The 21,109-nt window shown below is 42.5% G+C and overlaps 2 protein-coding genes across 2 annotated transcripts in view; one reads left to right on the top strand and one right to left on the bottom strand.

The window, feature by feature from the left end:
- The window catches only part of LOC124851067 (B-cadherin-like), a 44,342-nt gene extending 29,258 nt beyond the window's left edge, over window positions 1–15,084 (top strand). The window contains exons 13-16 of the mRNA XM_047342424.1: window positions 12,547–12,765; window positions 13,258–13,388; window positions 13,600–13,743; window positions 14,100–15,084. Coding sequence (XP_047198380.1) covers window positions 12,547–12,765; window positions 13,258–13,388; window positions 13,600–13,743; window positions 14,100–14,315 — 710 coding nt within the window. The 3' untranslated portion in view covers window positions 14,316–15,084. The remainder of the gene's footprint in view (window positions 1–12,546; window positions 12,766–13,257; window positions 13,389–13,599; window positions 13,744–14,099) is intronic.
- Window positions 1–21,109, bottom strand: part of rasgrp3 (RAS guanyl releasing protein 3 (calcium and DAG-regulated)) — a 102,645-nt gene that overhangs the window by 13,182 nt on the left and 68,354 nt on the right.

A 21,109-nucleotide genomic window follows, 5' to 3' on the forward strand; every position in this document is an offset into this window, starting at 1 on the left:
TGGAAATACATAGAAGACAATAAAAAGTGTCTTGAAATGTGGGAAAAAGAGGCAGAGTGTAGGGACAGAAAACAAACATTTAAACAGATGGCTAAGGTTGATAAGAAGGAAACTGAGAAAGTTGAAAAGAAATCATATAGATCTCTGTATTCTCCAATACAGGGTGTGGCAGTCCTCCCCTCAACGCCCTGAGGACCGCCTTCCTCAATAAAATTGACATGTCCAAAATAACGGGGTGCAAACAACAACCAGGCGAAACCGTAGGAGATTTCCTCACACGTCTGACCGTCCTGTTTAATCAACACAGAGGCATCCCCATACCTGACACCCTTGGCAACGAGCCAGGGGCTTATGCAACACATCTGAAACAGGCCTTCCTACGGGCAGACGCAGGCCACACCTGCATTGGGCTTGAGGATGCTCGCTTGACAGAGGTCAGACGTCATGCTGAACATGCTGAACGTCAACACAAAGAAACCAAAGACAAAACTCAGCAGAAAAAGAATCAACAACTCCAGAAAGCACAGCTAACCATGATGCAGGCTGTGTCAGCCCTGTCAAGGCCATGCAGACAAGATAACGCTGATAGCAGAGCCAACTTCACTGAACCAGGAAGAGAGGGGCGCGGACGTGGCCGTGGGCGAGGCTTCTCTGTACACTGGGCAAGGGACTGCCCCCAGCAGCGAGAGGACGGGGAGACAAGAACTTTCACTGCCGACTGAAATGCAGAAAGTGAGGAGGGGGCAGACGGGGGGAGACGACCAATCTACCCGCCGAGGATCAGAGAAAGGGAAGTGAAACACACACATACATGCCAAAGCAATGAAGAAAACGCTTGCAATTCTAACCGCACATACACACAAAAGCTCCAGCAATGAAGAAATCGCTTGCTAAACTAACCGCACACACACACACACACACCAGAGCAAACACAACTTTGTGCTTCTTATGTTAAGTACAATAGTGATGCTTTTAAGAAAATGCCTCAACTCGAACTGTGTGTTAACGGTCACAAACTTAATTTCATTGTCGACTCTGGTGCAGGTTATTCTGTGGTTAGGATGTCAGATTTGCCCACATCTCCTGAGATGAGTGGTCGCTTTATATTCTCTCAAGGTGCCAGCGGTGCCACTGTAAAAGAAAATTTCACAAAACCTCTAAAATGCGCCGCTCAGTTTGACAAACATCCCATAAGGTTTGAACATGATTTTCTGTTGTCTCCCTGTTGCCCAATTAATCTATTAGAAAGAGATTTGATGATGGTGTTAGGCCTCAATTTAGTATCCTCCCCTGATGGAGTGACAGTTACGCACAATTCTTCTTCACAATGTCACAGACCACACATGAGCAGCTGCTTGTATATCAGTGGCAACTTCCTATAAATGCCTCCACTGATCCGCTCTCCACGTCACACTCTCTCGACACCCCTTTTTTCAGATTTTATGCACACTGATTCACTGCATTGCACTTCACATGTGACAGACACAGCAGATCACGTTTATGAATCTCTGTTTTTGCCTTTTCCTAATGATTTTCTGAAAGTGTTGTAGTGGAAAATTGCACTGACTAGTGTCTAAGGTATTGGAAATCCCCCTGACCAGGTGTCTCACTGCTGTGATACTGTCTACCTGACAGGATGGAACCCTTATTTGGCAGTGTCTCACTGCTATGACCTTGACAAACAGGGTGCATGCCCTTATTTGGTGATGTTTTTCTTCCAACTGCTACAGTGGACGGACAGACACAGATGATCTCATGTCTTTCATGTCTTTTTTCATATTATGTTTTATGAAACGCCTCTTTGTATAAGTTCTGGCTTTGTGGACTTGTGGCCAGTTCCATTTTGAGCACCCGTGCTTGTTGTGTAACCTCTGCAGAGCTTACTATTATAAAGACTCAAAGGCAACTCCAGTCTGAGAATTTCATTATTTCAAATCTCAAGATGAATTTCCATCACAAACTTGGCGTCACGAACAGGATCCCTTGAAAGATCGTCTGGACCCGAGAAGTTTTCGGTGGCTGATCACCCAGGAGAGAAAATCTTCTGCCTCTACCTCCAACAGTTAAGAGAAGAGAGGGCCGAAATAACTTGGGTTCCGGACCTTCTTCACAGGGATCCAAAGACCTCTCTTTGGTCATCTTATATCTGGTGAGATGTTGAAATTCAGATTTTCATGACTGTTTAGATGATTTCTCAAATACAAAATCAAACATAAGAAATAATACATTTAAAGGGTTTTATTTGGAACGGGTGTATTAGTCATTCTCTCTGGATTATTGTGGATTAATGATGTTAATCTGACTCGTCCTTGTGGCAATCATCCTTGTTGAAGGCTTTTTTCCTGTTTTGCCGGAGAAAGAAACAAGGATTCGTGGAGACGTCCACGTCTTAAATTGAGTGTTCAAGGGAAATTGTAGATGTGCACGATTTCATACACTTAATTGATAAGGATGGGTAACAAGGGAAGTCAGGGACTTCAGAACCCAGAAAGTCCAAATGGTGGGCTTTATGGTTGCAAGAGTGAGGACGGGAAAGTGTGACATTTCTTCCAATATGGTCCAGAGACTTTGCTTTTCCTCATAACGGGTCATTCAGTGTCAAAAAATAATTTAAGAGAAACTCCTCGAGAAAGAGGAAGAATTAAAAAGCAACAAAAAAAAAAAAATAAATAAATAAGAGAAAAAAATAAAAAAATAAATAAATCAAGGTCGCAATGTGGAAAGACAGAAGATAATAAGAAAGTGTCTTGAAATGTGGGAAAAAGAGGCAGAGTGTAGGGACAGAAAACAAACATTTAAACAGATGGCTAAGGTTGATAAGAAGGAAACTGAGAAAGTTGAAAAGAAATCATATAGATCTCTGTATTCTCCATTACAGGGTGTGGCAGTCCTCTCCTCGACGCCTGCCTTCCTCCTCACCTACGACAAAACACTCCTCCATATGATGTGCAGAGACCAGACTCCACCAATCAACGATCAGGTCCATCTCAGACTCCACCCACCACTCTCCCAGTCTATGGAGACGGGGCAGCGGGAGGACTGAATGATGACGCCACCTCTTCCTCATCTTTAGGCCCCACTGACTTTGCAAAGATATGTCAGCACTGTGGGGGAGACCTCAGTCTGACTTCACCAGACTGGGATGATGCGGTTAATGCAGCATACGTCAACGCTCTCAACACACTCCTCAACGCCCTGAGGACCGCCTTCCCCAATAAAATTGACATGTCCAAAATAACGGGGTGCAAACAACAACCAGGTGAAACCGTAGGAGATTTCCTCACACGTCTGACCGTCCTGTTTAATCAACACAGAGGCATCCCCATACCTGACACCCTTGGCAACGAGCCAGGGGCTTATGAAACACATCTGAAACAGGCCTTCCTGAATGGTCTGCTCCCCCCACTACGGGCAGACGCAGGCCACACCTGCATCGGGCTTGAGGATGCTCGCTTGACTGAGGTCAGATGTCATTCTGAACATGCTGAACATCAACACAAAGAAACCAAAGACAAAGCTCAGCAGAAAAAGGATAAACAACTCCAGAAAGCACAGCTAACCATGATGCAGGCTGTGTCAGCCCTGTCAAGGCCACACAGACAAGATAACGCTGATAGCAGAGCCAACTTCACTGAACCAGGAAGAGAGGGGCGCGGTCGCGGACGTGGCCGTGGGAGAGGTTTCTCTCGACGACCCCCACTTGCCAGAGATGAGTGTTTAATCTGCAGACAAAAAGGACACTGGGCAAAGAACTGCCCCCAACGGCGAGAGGACGGGGAGACAAGAACTTTCACTGCCGACTGAACTACAGAAAGTGAGGAGGGGCAGACGGGGGGGAGACGACCAATATACCCGCCAAGGATCAGAGAAAGGGAAGTGAAACACAGATACATACATGCCACTGCAATGAAGAAAATGCTTGCAATTCTAACCTCACACACACAGAAGCTAAAGCAATGAAGAAATCGCTAGCTTACTAAACTAACCGCACACACACACACACACACACACATACACCAGAGCAAACACAACTTTGTGGTTCTTATGTTAAGTACAATAGTGATGCTTTTAAGAAAATGCCTCAACTCGAACTGTGTGTTAACGGTCACAAACTTAATTTCATGGTTGACTCTGGTGCAGGTTATTCTGTGGTTAGGATGTCAGATTTGCCCACATCTCCTGAGATGAGTGGTCGCTTTATATTCTCTCAAGGTGCCAGCGGTGCCAATGTAAAAGAAAATTTCACAAAACCTCTAAAATGTGCCGCTCGGTTTGACAAACATCCCATAAGGTTTGAACATGATTTTCTGTTGTCTCCCTGTTGCCCAATTAATCTATTAGAAAGAGATTTAATGATGGTGTTAGGCCTCAATTTAGTATCCTCCCCTGATGGAGTGACAGTTACGCACAATTCTTCTTCACAATGTCACAGACCACACATGAGCAGCTGCTTGTATATCAGTGGCAACTTCCTATAAATGCCTCCACTGATCTGCTCTCCAGGTCAGGGTCTCTCGACATCCCTTTTTTCAGATTTTATGCACACTGATTCACTGCATTGCACTTCACTGCATTGCTGTGACAGACACAGCAGATCACGTTTATGAATCTCTGTTTTTGCCTTTTCCTGATGATTCTCTGAAAGTGTCCAATATTTTTTGGTCTGGTTCCAGAAGTGCAGCTTCCGTCTCACTCACTGACCAACAGATGGCACTGTTTCGCGTCTCGAATTCCAGCCCTCACATCTCACTCTCCAAGTCCCATGATGACCAGTGGCAAGACTTAGGCCCATTTGTCAGATCATGCCAGGCTGCCGTTGATTGGCAACCCACAGCCACGCCTGACGTAATATATTCACCCAGTCTGAGTGCATTTGATCTAAAAATGTCTCCAACCTTCTGTTCTCCAGCCACACGCTCATTTGTTGTGACTGAAAATCACCTTCATTCTTATGCAATGTTGTCCAACCCCTCTGATGTTTCGCCTTTACTTTCAGATCTGCCTGAAACACTGTGGGCAAAGGACAAATATGATGTGGGCCTCATCAGAAACTGTGATCCAGTCAAAATCACTCCAAAATCTGATTACAGGCCATGTAAACAACAATATCCACTCAGACAGGAAGCAGTGGAGGGGATACGTCCTGTTTTTGAATCCTTTTTGCAGGCTGGTGTAATTGTCCCCTGCCCTGATTCACCGGTCCGCACTCCACTGTTCCCAGTTAAGAAGATCAGAGACAAAGGTCAACCTACTGAGTGGCGGTTTGTGCAGGATCTGAAGGCTGTGAATGATGCTGTAATTGCTCGATCGCATATTGTTCCCGACCCATACACGCTGCTTTCCCAAATTCCGCCTAATGCAGCGTGGTTTTGGTTTAGACTTATCCAACTGCTTTTTGTTAGTGTTCCTGTCCACAGGGACAGCCAGTACTAGTTAGCTTTTCATTTTGAAAACAAGGCCTACACGTTCACATGCCTATGTCAAGGCTACTGTGAATCTCCATCATTATACAATCAGGTTCTCAGGAACAGTCTTGAATCCCTCATCCTCATTCTGGGTTCAGTTCTCTTGCAGTATGTTGATGATCTACTAGTTGCCAGTCCCACACAGGAGCAATGTGAAACAGATACGATCGCTTTGCTGAGACATCTGGCTCGTGAGGGCCATAATGTCAGCCTCAGCAAACTAGTTTGTTCAACAAACTGTCACATTTCTGGGTCATGTCGTCACCAAAGATGGCAAATCCCTGTCTGATAAGAGAGTAGAAGCTATTGTTAACATGCCTAAACTCTTGACGAAGAAACAACTCATGTCATTCATCGTAGAACGTTCATTCCTGACTTTGCTCTTCTTGAAGCCCCTTTAGGTGCTCTGTACCATGGCAAATCACTCACTCCTCACGAACGTGTCGTTTGGACTCCAGAGGCAGACGAGGCATTTGTCACACTGAAGAAGACGCTGCAGCAATCTCCCACTCTTGCTCTCCCTAACCCTGACAAACCTTTTGTTCAGGCTGTGGATGAGAGAGACCGCTGCATGACTTCTGTCCTCCTTCAGTCTCATGGTGACAAATATCGCCCTGTCGCCTACTTCTCCGCCAAACTTGATCCGGTGGCAGCTGGCCTTCCACGTTGTTTGCGTGCAGTGGCCGCCTGTGAAAAAGCTGTCCTTGCCTCACGAGACATAGTAGGTTACTCTGACTTGACACTCCTTGTTCCTCATGCTGTGTCTCTCATTCTTACAGAACAGAAGACCTCAAATCTCTCTGCTGCTCGCTGGTTGTGGTATCACACTGGTCTTCTTGACATGCCCAACATCACAGTGAAACGATGTTCAACTTTGAACCCAGCCACACTTCTTCCGCTTCCGGATGACGGGGAAGAACACAACTGTGTGGCTGAACTTCAAGTCCAGTGTTCCCCACGACCTGACCTCTCTGACGAACCTCTTTCTAACTCTGACTTGATTCTGTATGTCGATGGGTCCGCCTCACGTGACCCTGTCTCTGGTACTAACTGTGTTGGTTTTTCTGTTTGTTCAGATAACGAAGTTCTCCTCTCGAGTTCTCTTCCTCATCACCTCTCAGCCCAGGCAGCAGAGCTCATTGCACTCACGGAAGCATGCAAATTGGCTACTGGTAAAACACTCACAGTCTACACTGACTCCAGATATGCGTTCGGTGTAACTCATGATTTTGGCGCCCTTTGGCAACACAGAAACTTCCTCACATCTTCTGGTAAAAAGATAGCACACCACGGTCTCATCACAGATCTTCTGTCTGCCATTTTGCATTGTTAAGAGACATTATTCCACAATGGGGAATTCCTAGCAGAATTTCCAGTGACAATGGCAGACACTTCGTAAACGAAGCTGTCAAACAACTCAGTTCTCATCTAACTATGGATGTGCGAACACACTGTGCATATCATCCAGCCAGTGGTGGAACTGTGGAACGAGAGAACGACACACTCAAAACTAAACTAGCAAAATGCTGTGAAGACACAGGTCTCGCATAGACAACAGTCCTGCCTCTGGTGCTGATGTACATGAGGATGAGAAAACGAACCAGATCTAATCTTTCACTTTATGAGATTCTTTTTGCAACTCCTCCCCACATTGGTGTGGATCCTCCGTCTTCTCCGCTTCCATCCACAGACTTGTGTGATCATGATATGTTGTCCTATTTCTCTAACCTGACTTCTTCTCTTTCAGACATCAGGAAACAGGTGGCAAGAGCCCTACCAGGTACTGCTCACAACCCACACAGCAGTGAAAGTTGCTGAAAGAGCCACCTGGATCCACGCCAGCCACTGCAAATGAGTACCAGCTCCATCTGACCAGCTGACGCCTTCAACTCAAAGCACACACACTGATACTTCCACAGGTTGAGAAGCACCGAGAGTGCTGTATGATTAACCACACGAGCGTTCTGCCACAGCACAGAATAAATCTGCCTGACAACTGAGGCCATGGACAGGCCATGGCATCCATTTCGACATCCAGGGTTGTGTGGCCTGAGAGGCTCGCTATACGTGTTACTCATGATCTCCTCTATTATTGTTTTGCACATTATTCTGTCTAGATGCACTCCTGTAAAAGTCTCTAATGATCTAACGAACTGTCTTTTCCTACGGTGTCCTCTCAGAACCATCCAGCACATGCAAATTTGACTAGACACAAGAGAAGTGATTCAGGTCCCCTTGATCCGTAACTTATTCCCCATCCCTCCCTAACTGGACATTGACAGAACAGATGGTTCTGATGACGATACTCAATTTTAGGTTTTTTAATGTTATTTTCTCCCCCCAGCTTCCTTATGTGTTTCTGAGTGATTTCACTAGACAAAAACAGCTACTGCAATTATCCTTTCAACTTCATATTTTATGATGCTTTAATTTGAATCTCTGTGAATTTTTAAGGTTGATGTGAGTTACTTTATCAACTTTGTACATACTGAATCAATTTTACTTCCAAGCAAGAATTAAAAAAGTTTTTACTGGATATTTTCAACCTTAGATATACTGTATGTTGACATTTAACGTTTTATTACATTTTAATATGAGTTACTTTTGCCAATCAATGCAGTATGTTAAATTTTGATAATGGTTAATGAGATGATGATGTTTGACCTGATTTCCTTCCATTTTCATTTTAAATGCTTGATCAATTACAGGAAAAGAACTTTTTTCTTTCCACAAAAACAGCAGCGGCTACCTATTGCACCTCCCCACCATGCATCGATGTTCTAGAACCTCTCCATGGTGGATGTGACCCTGTACGTACGCAAAGTACCAGGGTTGAAGACTCGTCGATATTCTTCAATGATTATGATGTTGATTATGATGTTTCTTGATTATTTTTTGTTAGTGATCATATTTTTATTGATGATCAAAGGGGGAAGTGTAGTGGAAAATTCAACTGACCAGTGTCTAAGGTATTGGAAATCCCCCTGACCAGGTGTCTAACTGCTGTGATACTGTCTACCTGTTTACTGTCTACCTAAGTTCTGGCTTTGTGGACTTGCGGCCAGTTCCATTTTGAGCACCCGTGCTTGTTGTGTAACCTCTGCAGAGCTTACTATTATAAAGACTCAAAGGCAACTCCAATCTGAGAATTTCATTATTTCAAATCTCAAGATGAATTTCCATCACATTGTTTAACATGGGTGGAACACAAAAACAAAGTTTGTTTTGCAGGTATTTGGACAAAGGACAGAGCAATGAGATTAGTATTACCTTTTCATCACTATGTCAGACCTGGTACAGATTTAGTGTTTTATGATCAGAGAATGATAGCAGAGTGTTTAAGCTGTCCATTTGATGAGTTACACTAATTGTATGTCTCCCCAACAGAAATACCCAAAGCACACTCTGGTGATAGAGGCAGCAGACATGGAGGGAAATGGGTTGACTGGAAATGCCAAAGTAATCATCACTGTAACAGACAGCAATGACAACCCTCCAGCTTTCACTCAGTCCTCTGTAAGTAAAACATACAAACAGTTCAATCACAGCTTTGCAAGGATGTCTACTTGTCACCAAGCAGTGTGCTTTTTTTCTTTTTCTTTTTTCTTCTGTCTGAAATACAGTACAGTGTTTTAAAAATGATTAGGAAATCAACTGTAAATCTGCAGCCATCATGCAGACATGTAGTACAAGTACAAACATCTTTACAATCACAGCAAGTCACCTGGGCTTGATGAACATTGACTTCATACATGGTCAACTGTAAGGCTACTGCTGGAGAACGTAGCTGATCATCATCTTTTTTGGTGATGAGCAACAAACAATGATTGTTTTCCATTTTATCGGATCTCAGTTTAGGTTCTGAATGTCTACGACATGATTGGATAGTAATTCTTTTACATTTATACTTTTCACATGTGAGAACAAATCAAATTGAAACTCAGATATCGATGTAGGAGGGTATCTTTAAGAAATAAACCTTTATGTCAGGGAACTATACTTTTTTCAACATATCCCTTGCTTTCTCACAGTATGAGGCAACAGTAGCAGAAAATAGAGTGGACGCTCTGGTCATTACGATGGCAGTAACAGATGGTGATGAGCCACATTCACCAGCCTGGAACGCCAAATTCAAGATTGTTGATGGTGATCCTGGAGGCCTGTTCACAGTCACAACAGGAAGTAACAAACACGAAGGGATCATTACTACTGCCAAGGTAGGACCTAAAGCATGAATTCTCAAACAAGCCACAATATCAAAGATTAGAGATATCTGTGAACACTTTTATTTGGAACACTACACCTATACTGGGTAGTTCCTCCCTCAACTCCACAAGATTATAGAAACTTTCCATAGAGATTCTGTTGAGAGTCTTTATGCTCAGTGTGGATCACGGTTGGGTTGATCCCTGGCTCCTCCAGTACGCATGCCTCTTTGGGCGAGACACTCTACCCTAAATGACCCTGATGGAGTGTGAATGCGATGTGATAGTATGTAGCTAGTTTGCATGAAGGCGCAGAAATGAATGTGTGAGAATTTGATGAATTTGTATGATTTATAGTTTAAAGCCTTTTGAGTGGTCGTTAAGACTAGAAAAGCATCAAAAAGCATATAAATATACATGTACTCTTCTGTGACCTGTTGCAGTAATGAAGTAGCAGTGTTCAAGTGGCTTACTCTTTTAGAACAAGTTTGTGTTTTACAGCAGAACAACATGTTAGATCGTTATCTGATAAATGAATGTACTGTTTCCTCCATCCAACCAGGGTCTTGACTTTGAAATGATCAGCAAGCACACTCTGTTGGTTGCAGTGGAGAATGACATTCCATTTGTTACTCCACTGCCCACTGCCACAGCCACAGTGGTGGTGAACGTGCAGGATGTCAACGAAGCAGTCTTTGAACCAGTTGAAAAGTTTGTGTCAAAACCGGAGAACCTTCCTGTTGACGGTGACGTGGTGCAGTACATTGCTTCTTTCCCCAACATTACACGCAAACAGAAAGTCATGTAAGAGAAAACTGATGAAAATAACATCATGTTACTTTGAACATTTATGCCAGCAAGCCCTTTGGGTCTTTCAAGCGATTGCCTTTTAATCCTGTGTGATTTACCATTCCAGATGAAGGATGCTATGCATCGGTCCAAAGTTTTAAAAAAAATTTTCCTTATCAAGATGGGAATGTTTTGGAAGAGGTAAAGAAATTTTGGTAGCACAATCATTTTAATTAGGTTAACTCGGCCGACTAAGGAGAGTGGCAGGCTAGACCATCTCACCATATCTTGTTTACACTTTTCCAAGAGCACTCCAAAGTTCTTTATAAATAGCAGTGGAAAAGTGGGCGTGATTTCTACTCCAAGGTATTTAAATCCCTTCTTAACTACTTTGAATGGGAAATGTGATGGGGAAATTTGAGAGGCTGCCTGATTGAGAGGGAACATTTCACTCTTCTGGAGATTAATTTTGTAGCCAGATATTTTCCCAAACTGATTTAGAGTGTTGACAATTGAGGGAACTGCAGTTATAGGGTTAGATGTATATAATAGCAAGTCATCTGCATAGAGGGATAACTTGTGAGTAAGTCCACCTCGCACTATGCCTGAAAACTCATCCGATTGCCTAAGGGCAATGGCTAACGGCTCTATTGCAATGGCGAAGAGGAGGGGCGACAGGGGACAGCCTTGGCGGGTCCCTCTACCCAGGGAAAAATATTCAGACTGCTGACCGTTGGTAACTACTGCGGCTTGTTAGGGTTCTTGTTATATGCTCAAGGGTTGAGCATATAAAAGTTTTATCCAGGATATAAAAGCTTCACCAAATCCAAATTGCTTGAGCACTGAGAACAGGTAGTTCCATTCAACTCGATCGAACGCCTTTTCGGCGTCAAGTGAAATCACCATTTCAGGAACAAGGGCTGAAGGGGAATACACGATATTTAGGAGTCTTCTCAAGTTTGAGCTAGAGTGTCTATTTAAAATAAAACCTATTTGATCTTTGGATATTATGTGTGGTAGTAACTTCTCCAGTCTAGCGGCTAGGATTTTAGACAGAATTTTATAATCGCCATTCAGTAAAAAGATAGGGCGATAAGAAGCGCACTGTAGTGGGTCTTTACCTTTTTTAGGGATAAGTGTAATAGCAGCTTGTCGTAGGGTTGGTGGAAGCTCTTCAGACAAGGATTCATTAAACATGGCTTGAAGCAGTGGGGATAGTTCAGGTGCAAATTTTTTATAGAAGTCTGAGGTAAAGCCATCTGGCCCAGGTGTTTTATTGCCTGTACGTCTTTCCACACACAAGACAGCTTCGTCGGGGGCGAGAAAAATAAGCTTCTCCTGTCTGTCCTTGTCGGTAACCTGGAGCTTGGCAGGGAACAGCATCCTGTAGTTGAATCCAGCATTTTTAAGTTGCGACTTCACTGGGATAAATGCAGCTCTCTTCCTGGAGACTTCAGCGCTGAAATCTGGGAAAAAGTGAATTTGTGATCCGCGGAAAGAAACGGAGGTGGCCTCTCTTGCTAGCTTCAGAATGCGTTCCTTGGTCTTGCGACCTACTTCGCCATGCGTCAAACAGGCTTGTTGTTTGACATGTTTTTAGATTGTTGTAAAATAAACCCACAAATGTAACTTGATCAAGAAAGGGACTACACTTTTCTACCATGTGTCAGTGCTTTTAGTGCTGTTCTATTTCATGATAACTGATGGAATTTATCAAACACTTCTTCCTCCCAGGCTGTGTACCACGCAATGTAAGCTCCAAAATTTGAAATACTTTCAGGTCAGATGCTTTAGTATAGATTTGAAATTGACTTCTGAGGTTTGAATGATTAAAGTCGACTGAGGAGGTTATTCTGAGCATGAGGGTGAGCAGTTCCAGAGAAGAAGACCTCATCCTATTTACAATGTAGCATGTTTGTTATGGTCAATGTGTAGCTTAAAGCAATTGGTGGGAACAAAATGAGTGCTGCTTTGGAAATTAATCTGGAATTAGATTAAATTAAAGATTCCTGAGATATATATATATTGACATGGAATAATGCAGCGGTTATAAACTACACTTTCTTCTCATTTCTTCTTTGTTGCAGAAACGGGCATCGTACTTAATTTAGGCACTGAGCTGGAAAGTGGAGAATACACTGTGGTCCTGAGGGTTACAGACAACGATGGCATGGAGCAGGACAACACCGTCCAGGCCACAGTGTGTGACTGCACAGGTGAAATCGTGTCCTGTTCAGGGCGAATTGCCGGTGGGAGCAGCCTGCCCATGATTCTTGGAATACTGGGAGGCATCCTGTTGCTGCTCAGTGAGTCTTTGATTCTAGTTCAATTTGAAAAGATTTATATCAAAATTCTAGGGACTGTAGGTGAGAACATTAACGTGTAACTCAAAGAAAAGCTTTGAATCTCAACCTGCAGCTGTGTGTTTCTGGTGATGTGATCATTTGTTCTGTATGACACAGGCAGCAGGAGAAGCTATGACTGTTTCAGTAATTCATGCAATGTTTGCTCTTCATTTGGGCATCAGAACATTTGTTATATAGGACCTGACAGCCTCCAGTAATGGACAAAGCTGGTGAAAATATGCTTTTGTTGGCAACAATTTAAGGTGATGGATTAATCCACATTTGATGTGATTTGAAGCGATATGAAAAGTATACAACATGTCCTTTTGAAATGGTTGGTCCAGTAGTGACCATGGTGCTCTCATCACTTTACCTTCACTTTACTTTCTCAGCTAACACCTGGTGACCTAATCATGTGGGTGTGTTGAATTAACCTCTGTGCTCTTTGTTCAGTGCTGGTGCTGCTACTACTGCTGTTTGCGAGACGGAGAGGAGGAGAAAAGAAGGAGCCTCTTCTGCAGGACGATGATATCAGAGACAACATCTATTACTATGACGAGGAGGGAGGTGGAGAGGACGATCAGGTAAAGAAAGATGCAGGTTTGGTCTAATTTCTTAATCAGTCTCCGGTCACGTGGTTCTTTAAATAATCAAAGTAGCACATCAAAAGGTAAGGATACACTTCTAACCAGCTAATCAATGCAGTAGCGATGAAGGCTTGGAAATAATTGAACATAGTCCCTTCTGTGATGTAACAGAAATCAAAGCAAAACCCTGACATGTATTTTGTGTCAGGACTATGACCTGAGTGTTCTCCACCGTGGTCTGGACAACCGGCCAGAGGTGTTCAGGAACGACGTGATGCCAAACTTCATGCCGGCTCCTCAGTACCGGCCTCGCCCTGCCAACCCAGAGGAAATTGGCAACTTCATTGATGATGTGAGTCAAAGCTTCTCCAAACATATTCATAACATCTTATATAGGTTGATTATTACTGCTTTGAAAGAATGAAATCATAATTTATAATTTCACTCAGGAGCATTTTCAAAACTGTTTCAGTGATGAACAATTTATTCTGTTCAGCACAAGATGTTAAAAAACTTGCCCTTGATGCTCATTTTGTTTCCATGTAATGTACATGGAGATGTTTTTGTCTTGTGATTTTTTTTATTTTTAATTTTTATAAATAGATGAATACTTGTATCATCTCACCCACTATATTCTGCAGTGTTTGTATATTAAAGTTGGATTCTATAGAGTGACAATCTACTGTTTATCCCCTGCTCCCCTCTCAGAATTTGAAGGCAGCCGACAATGACCCCACAGCGCCCCCCTATGATTCCCTGCTGGTTTTTGACTATGAGGGCGGTGGCTCTGATGCAGGAAGCCTCTCCTCACTGAACTCGTCGAGCAGCGGAGACCAGGACTACAACTGCCTGAACGAATGGGGACCCCGCTTCAAGAAACTGGCAGACATGTATGGCGGAGGAGAGGATGATGATATGCTGTAAATGTACCAAAGAACAAACAATATGTTAAGGTGGATGCACGTATGGCTGCGTGAATGTTAGTTTGATCGACACATGGACTGATAAGTGAATGCATCCCAGGGAAACTACTCTCAGACAGACATCATTCGGCTCTCAAATGTTGTTTTTTCTTTGTGTGGATTGTGGTTTACCTTACAGTGCAGTCCCATCAGCAGTTAACAGCCACCGCTCAAAGCCAGAGGATGTTGTTTTTGATTTTTTTGTACAGGAGTTCCCCATTTTGAATGGTTAAGCTCAGTCTGTCTTTTAGATCCCTGTTTGACCTCTAGGCTAAAGACTAAATCTGCTTTGTTTATTCTCTGTTCACTATGTTCCGAAGCCACCTGTTCAGTCTGAATGTGGATTTATGGATTTAGATGTATTAGCCTGCCGTTATGCTGGGTGATACTGGACACACACATGCTTGTAGTTGCACTGGTAACGTGTGTAAATTTGGCAATTTATGGTACTTTACATTTTTTTCTATGTAGTTTGCACCACTACTACAATTACATGTCAGTTTTGTATTTCTGTTTGAGGAATGAAATTATATATAATCAAAGCAAAATCCAGGTAGCCAGCCAACTGTGGTCAATGAGTTATCAATAAATGCTTTTTAAAAATGATTGGTAAGTATCTGTTCAATAGACAACTTTATTACATTGCAATGTCAAACTTTGTATAGTTAACTCCAAAGATACTTTATTACAAACTGTTGATTTTGAATTTTTATAAAATGTCTTAATACAAAGATACATTTGTGAATGGTCTTTATTTAAACAAGAACTGTGGCTGACCGGTGCATAAGCAGAGCAGACGTGTGAAGTAGAAACCCACACACTGTTATCAAGTAGTGTAGACAGTGTGCTGATGATACTCATTTGTATCCTGTTTCACGCCATGTGAAAATTAAACCACTAGTGCAAAACAACGGTTCCTCTTCCAAAATTCCCTAAAAGTTCAAATTGGCAGCTGTTGAGGATGAGAAAGCTATAGTTTTTTTTATAGTCAGCTTTTTGACTGTTATGAGTTCACCATCCAGACAGGTGTAGTGCACCTCATGTTGCCATTCTCAGTGTGAAAATACTTGCACATTTAAAATAACCGAGTATGAAATGCATGTGTTGTCCCAAACTGAGACAACACATGTATTTAAAGCTGCTTTTCAAAAGCAATAATATCTGTATGTGGGATCCACTTGAGCTGAACTGGGAACAGGTTCAACACCAGTGTTCCTATCCCCTTGGTGCTACGTGTTGCACAACATACAGCAATTGTACAGCAAGTTTTCTCTTCAGGTTCATACCACAGTGATGTGCTGCTGTTCCATGTGAAAATGTGTCTGGCAGATCACTGCTTCTAGTTATAAAACGGAACCACTTTCAGCCATGGAGCCTGCAATGGACAAGGGTAAGCACTGGACATGGTTTCAAGATCACTGAGGTTGACCCCCACTCTGTATGTGCTGCTTGCAAAGGGATACAATGTGCCCAAGATACACTCGCATTCCTGGCTTCTTCTGAACATTGTGCATGATTCTCTGTTAAGGCATTTTCCCACCCAAGCTCTTTAAGATAAAGGTTCAACTCCTCAATGTACTTGCAGACTGGAAAGGCAGTGACGCTCTGTTCCTGAAGGGATAGAGAAAGACAGAGAGAGACTTACGCACACATACACACCTTAGACTATATTTTAGGACGGACAACATGAAAGATCCCCAAAGAGTCTGTGGAGTCGAGGAATGGACCTGCTTCAAAAATGTTGCACTGATGCACATGGTTAGCCAATTGTGAGTCAGTCTCAGCTGTCAATCATGATTTTTCACCTTGTTTAAAACCAAACGTATCCTAGTTGAGGACTACTGACAAACAATTTTTTGTTGTTGACGGTTATCAGTGTGAAATCATCTTAAAAGTGTTTGTCAAGTCAGAAGTGTGAGACAAGCCGGAAAACCACCTTGTGGCTTGCTGAAAACAGTTTCAGTTCCCCATTCGCTTCTTTAGATGTCATGTCTAAGAGAACAGCCATTCTCACTTCAGCATGTAAATGTCCATGACACCATAACAACTCTGATTTAGTTTAGATGGTGTTTTTTTTCTCCTCTTTTTGCAAGATTACTCTGAGGTATATGCCCTCATTGGTCCATATATCTGTTGTGCTATCTTTCTTCTTTTCAAAGTTGCTCTACACAGAGGAGAAGCTAAGGACCTAAGAGACCTAAGAGATGGTAAACCTAAAGAAAAGATGCAAAACAAATAAGTCAGTGGCCAAGAGGAAGCAGGTGATTAACAACATGAAATGTAGAGAGGTCCAGAAAACAACTACAAAGAGAGGTAGTCAGAGAACATCCGATAGCAGGAAGTGCCAAAACTAATGCACCCACTTCTTAGCCGTTTCCTTCATCAAGATGATATGTCTACTGTTATAAATGGGAAATATGGAGACATTCTGAGGAAGGGTCAGATATTCTGTGAAAGAGCCCTTTATAGACACCATGGCAAATCTTCCTAGAAGATTCTGAGAAGGTCTGAGAATCACAATTTTTCCAAGGTGGCTCAATTATTAGCAATTTTGTATATGCCAGCAAAGTCAAGGACAGAGAAACACGTGCTTGCAAAAATGCATTAAACCTTTTCCTTAAAGATAAAGAAGCTGCACCAGCTTGGGGTCATAGAAACCTCATCCAGGAAGGGCATTGTACAGGCAAGTGTGTGCAGTGAGTATATGTCCTGCATGTACAGAACATGTAGCAAACCTTATTGTTTGTATTCTCTCTTTCTTCATAAAGGCATCACACTGTACACCATATTGAGCTCTGAGCATATTACCTGTGACATAGTTTGGGTTTCAATGAGTCATACTAACAATGTGTATGTCGGAGTTTAATGTGCACTAGCACCAGGCTGGTGCTAGTGCTGGTTCGCAATTGCATTTCCACAGGCCAGTGCCGTTTAAAGAGACGCGTCATGACGTCACTGTATACGTCTGTATACGGCTCCGCTGTCCCAGCTAATGCTAGCCCTAACTTTAAGCACAACATCAAAAACAGCGGCGGATACATCATATTTTGTGTGCTGCTTGTGGCTTTGCTTTTCTGTTTTCGAGCATACACAGAGATCCAAACACATTGTGGGCCCTAATGTGTTTGCTGTCTTATGTCTTAGGTCTAATGTATACATGCTAATTTAAATATATTTATGTACACTACCGTTCAAAAGTTTGGGGTCACTTAGAAATTTCCTTATTTTTCAAAGAAAAGCACTGGTTTTTTCAATGAAGATAACATTAAATTAATCAGAAATACACTCTATACATTGTTAATGTGGTAAATGACTATTCTAGGTGGAAACGTCTGGTTTTTAATGAAATATCTACATAGGTGTATAGAGGCCCATTTCCAGCAACTATCACTCCAGTGTGCTAATGGTACATTGTGTTTGCTAATCGCCTTAGAAGACTAATGGATGATTAGAAAACCCTTGAAAACCCTTTTGCAATTATGTTAGCACAGCTGAAAACTGTTTTGCTGGTGAGAGAAGCTATAAAACTGGCCTTCCTTTGAGCTAGTTGAGTATCTGGAGCATCACATTTGTGGGTTCGATTATACTCAAAATGGCCAGAAAAGAGAACTTTCATCTGAAACTCGCCAGTCTAATCTTGTTCTTAGAAATGAAGGCTATTCCATGCGAGAAATTGCGAAGAAACTGAAAATTTCCTACAACGGTGTGTACTACTCCCTTCAGAGAACAGCACAAACGGGCTCTAACCAGAGTAGAAAGAGAAGTGGGAGGCCCGGTGCACAACTCAGCAAGAAGACAAGTATATTAGAGTCTCTAGTTTGAGAAATAGACGCCTCACAGGTCCTCAACTGGCAGCTTCTTTAAATGGTACCCGCAAAACGCCAGTGTCAACGTCTACAGTGAAGAGGCGACTCGGGATGCTGGCCTTCTAGGCAGAGTGGCAAAGAAAAAGCCATATCTGAGACTGGCCAATAAAAAGAAAAGATTGATATGGGCAAAAGAACACAGACATTGGACAGAGGAAGATTGGAAAAAAGTGTTATGGACAGACGAATCAAAGTTTGAGGTGTTTGGATCACACAGAAGAACATTTGTGAGACGCAGAACAGGTGAAAAGATGCTGGAAGAGTGCCTGACGCCATCTGTCAAGCATGGTGGAGGTAATGTGATGGTCTGGGGCTGCTTTGGTGCTGGTAAAGTGGGAGATTTGTACAAGGTAAAGGGATTTTAAATAAGGAAGGCTATCACTCCATTTTGCAACGCCATGCCATACCCTGTGGACAGCGCTTGATTGGAGCCAATTTCCTCCTACAACAGGACAATGACCCAAAGCACACCTCCAAATTATGCAAGAACTATTTAGGGAAGAAGCAGGCAGCTGGTATGCTGTCTGTAATGGAGTGGCCAGCGCAGTCACCAGATCTCAACCCCATTGAGCTGTTGTGGGAGCAGCTTGACCGTATGGTACGCAAGAAGTGCCCATCAAGCCAATCCAACTTGTGGGAGGTGCTTCAGGAAGCGTGGGGTGAAATCTCTACAGATTACCTCAACAAATTAACAGCTAGAATGCCAAAGGTCTGCAATGCTGTAATTGCTGCAAATGGAGCATTCTTTGACGAAAGCAAAGTTTGAAGAACAAAATTAGTATTTCAAATAAAAATCATTATTTCTAACCTTGTCAATGTCTTGACTATATTTTCTAGTGGTGCACCGATGTATCGGCCGTATATCGGTAGCGGCCGATATTCGCCTCGTTTACTGCTATCGGCGTATCGGTAATAAACTTGACTTTCACTGATAACATTGGCCGATATTCATTGGTATGTTTTCTGCAGCCTGCCAATCTGGCATCCAGATTATGGTACACTGACGCCGGGTTCACACGGGCGCTGAAGCCGGCCGCGCAGCGCAGCGCCAAGGAAAGCCAGGCGCCTCCCATCCCCCTGTTAAACCTTTGTGCGGTTCATGGGCTGCGATGCGCCGCCGCCGCGCCAGCGCCCTTCACCGATGGTTTCGGCGTGCGAGCGAGCGTATCGCGCCAGGAAACAGACTGAAAAATGATTTTAAACGATATAAATGACATATTTGATATGATATAAATGATCAAATATGCATCCCATACTTTGTATTCCCCTTCTGTTGTCCTGGAGTTTTAATTTTCCCAATTTTCCCAATCACATAATTAAATGTCCCCCTCTGCCCATCCACTACAGCCACACAAGCAGTCATATAGATAAAAAGAGAGAGAGGGGGGGGCTAAAGGCTTGCTTGGAGAATACGTCATTTACCCCCGACACCCGACATTGAACGGGTTACATACAACAACAAGCGGAGAATCACGGGCTGACCGACGCGGAGAAATGCGGGTCCGGTGTGAACAGCCAGGCGGCTGCGCGCTTGAGAATAACGCTGCGCGCGCGGGCGGCGCTTCAGCGCCGGTGTAAACCGGCGTTACACACCAAGAAGGCCACATGCAAGTAATAAACAAATATCGGTATCGGCTATCGGCTAGATTGTTGTTTTAAATATCGGTATCGGCCAAGAATTTCCATATCGGTGCATCCCTAATATTTTCTATTCATTTTGCAACTCATTTGATAAATAAAAGTGTGAGTTTTCATGGAAAACACGAAATTGTCTGGGTGACCCCAAACTTTTGAACGGTAGTGTATATTTTATATAATTTGATATACTTATGCAATTGTATTTTTAATAATATCAAAAATGAATATATACAGTTATATAAAATACACATAAACATGTTTATATTACCAAGCACACATTAGACTTACAATACAGTATTAAACATTGTTTTAAATAACAAAATAGATACAAAATTCATCTGCTGCGTTAATAAGGAGTTGTGAGATTTTGGTCCCCCCCCCAATGTTCACTTCATGACTACAGCCTTGGGTCAAACACTTTGAGTTGTGCTGGATTGAGCAACTTTTTTCTTTCCATCCGTCAGATTTGAGGGTTCTACTTTGAATACATAAAAGCAATCCTCCCAGAGCCACAACCTGACACTTCTGTGTGCACAGGTAAAGTACAGACATGTGTCAAAGACAGGGTAGCAGAGGGCATTGAGATGGTGATAGGACTAGACTGTAATGGTTACCACCATCGGACACAGTAACCTTAACTCCCTGGGTAATTGATTTTCTTTAAAAATTGATTATCCTGTTTATACCACAGCTACCTTGCCAAATTACTAATTTTACACCTGTTTTAAAGTTGAGAAAGAAATGTATCAGAGAAAAAGCCAATTCCATGAATTATAAGTTTTTGGTTTGCATTATCTTTTTTTTAATGTTTTTAAAATATTTTATCTGTTCACAAATTCTACAAATTTAGTGTCGGCATGATCTGTAGGCATATTTCCTCATCACTCCCCCATTATATTATTGTAATCTTATCTGGGGAAGTGATGAAGTCAGAGCCTAGTAGCCAAACTAACTATGTTCTGTTGCTGTAATAGATATTTCAAATGTGAGTTGTCTGCCTGAAATGTTATTAGCATATATTCTAATGTAACCCTGTTAAGCCCTGGTTAAATGTTTATATGTGTGTTGTTTTTGTGTTCAGTGTATGTCTTTTACACACTGAACATGCTTTTGAAGCAAAATGAAATTCATTGAGCTTGAATCCGTAACTGTACAACTATAATTTATTCACAACAAATTTATAATAGAAATTATTTTTTTTAATGTATTGTTATAGTAAATGATTTATGAGATATTGAATGACACGCTGAAT

Source organism: Hippoglossus stenolepis, chromosome 12 (genome assembly GCF_022539355.2).
Source record: "Hippoglossus stenolepis isolate QCI-W04-F060 chromosome 12, HSTE1.2, whole genome shotgun sequence".
NCBI lineage: Eukaryota > Metazoa > Chordata > Actinopteri > Pleuronectiformes > Pleuronectidae > Hippoglossus > Hippoglossus stenolepis.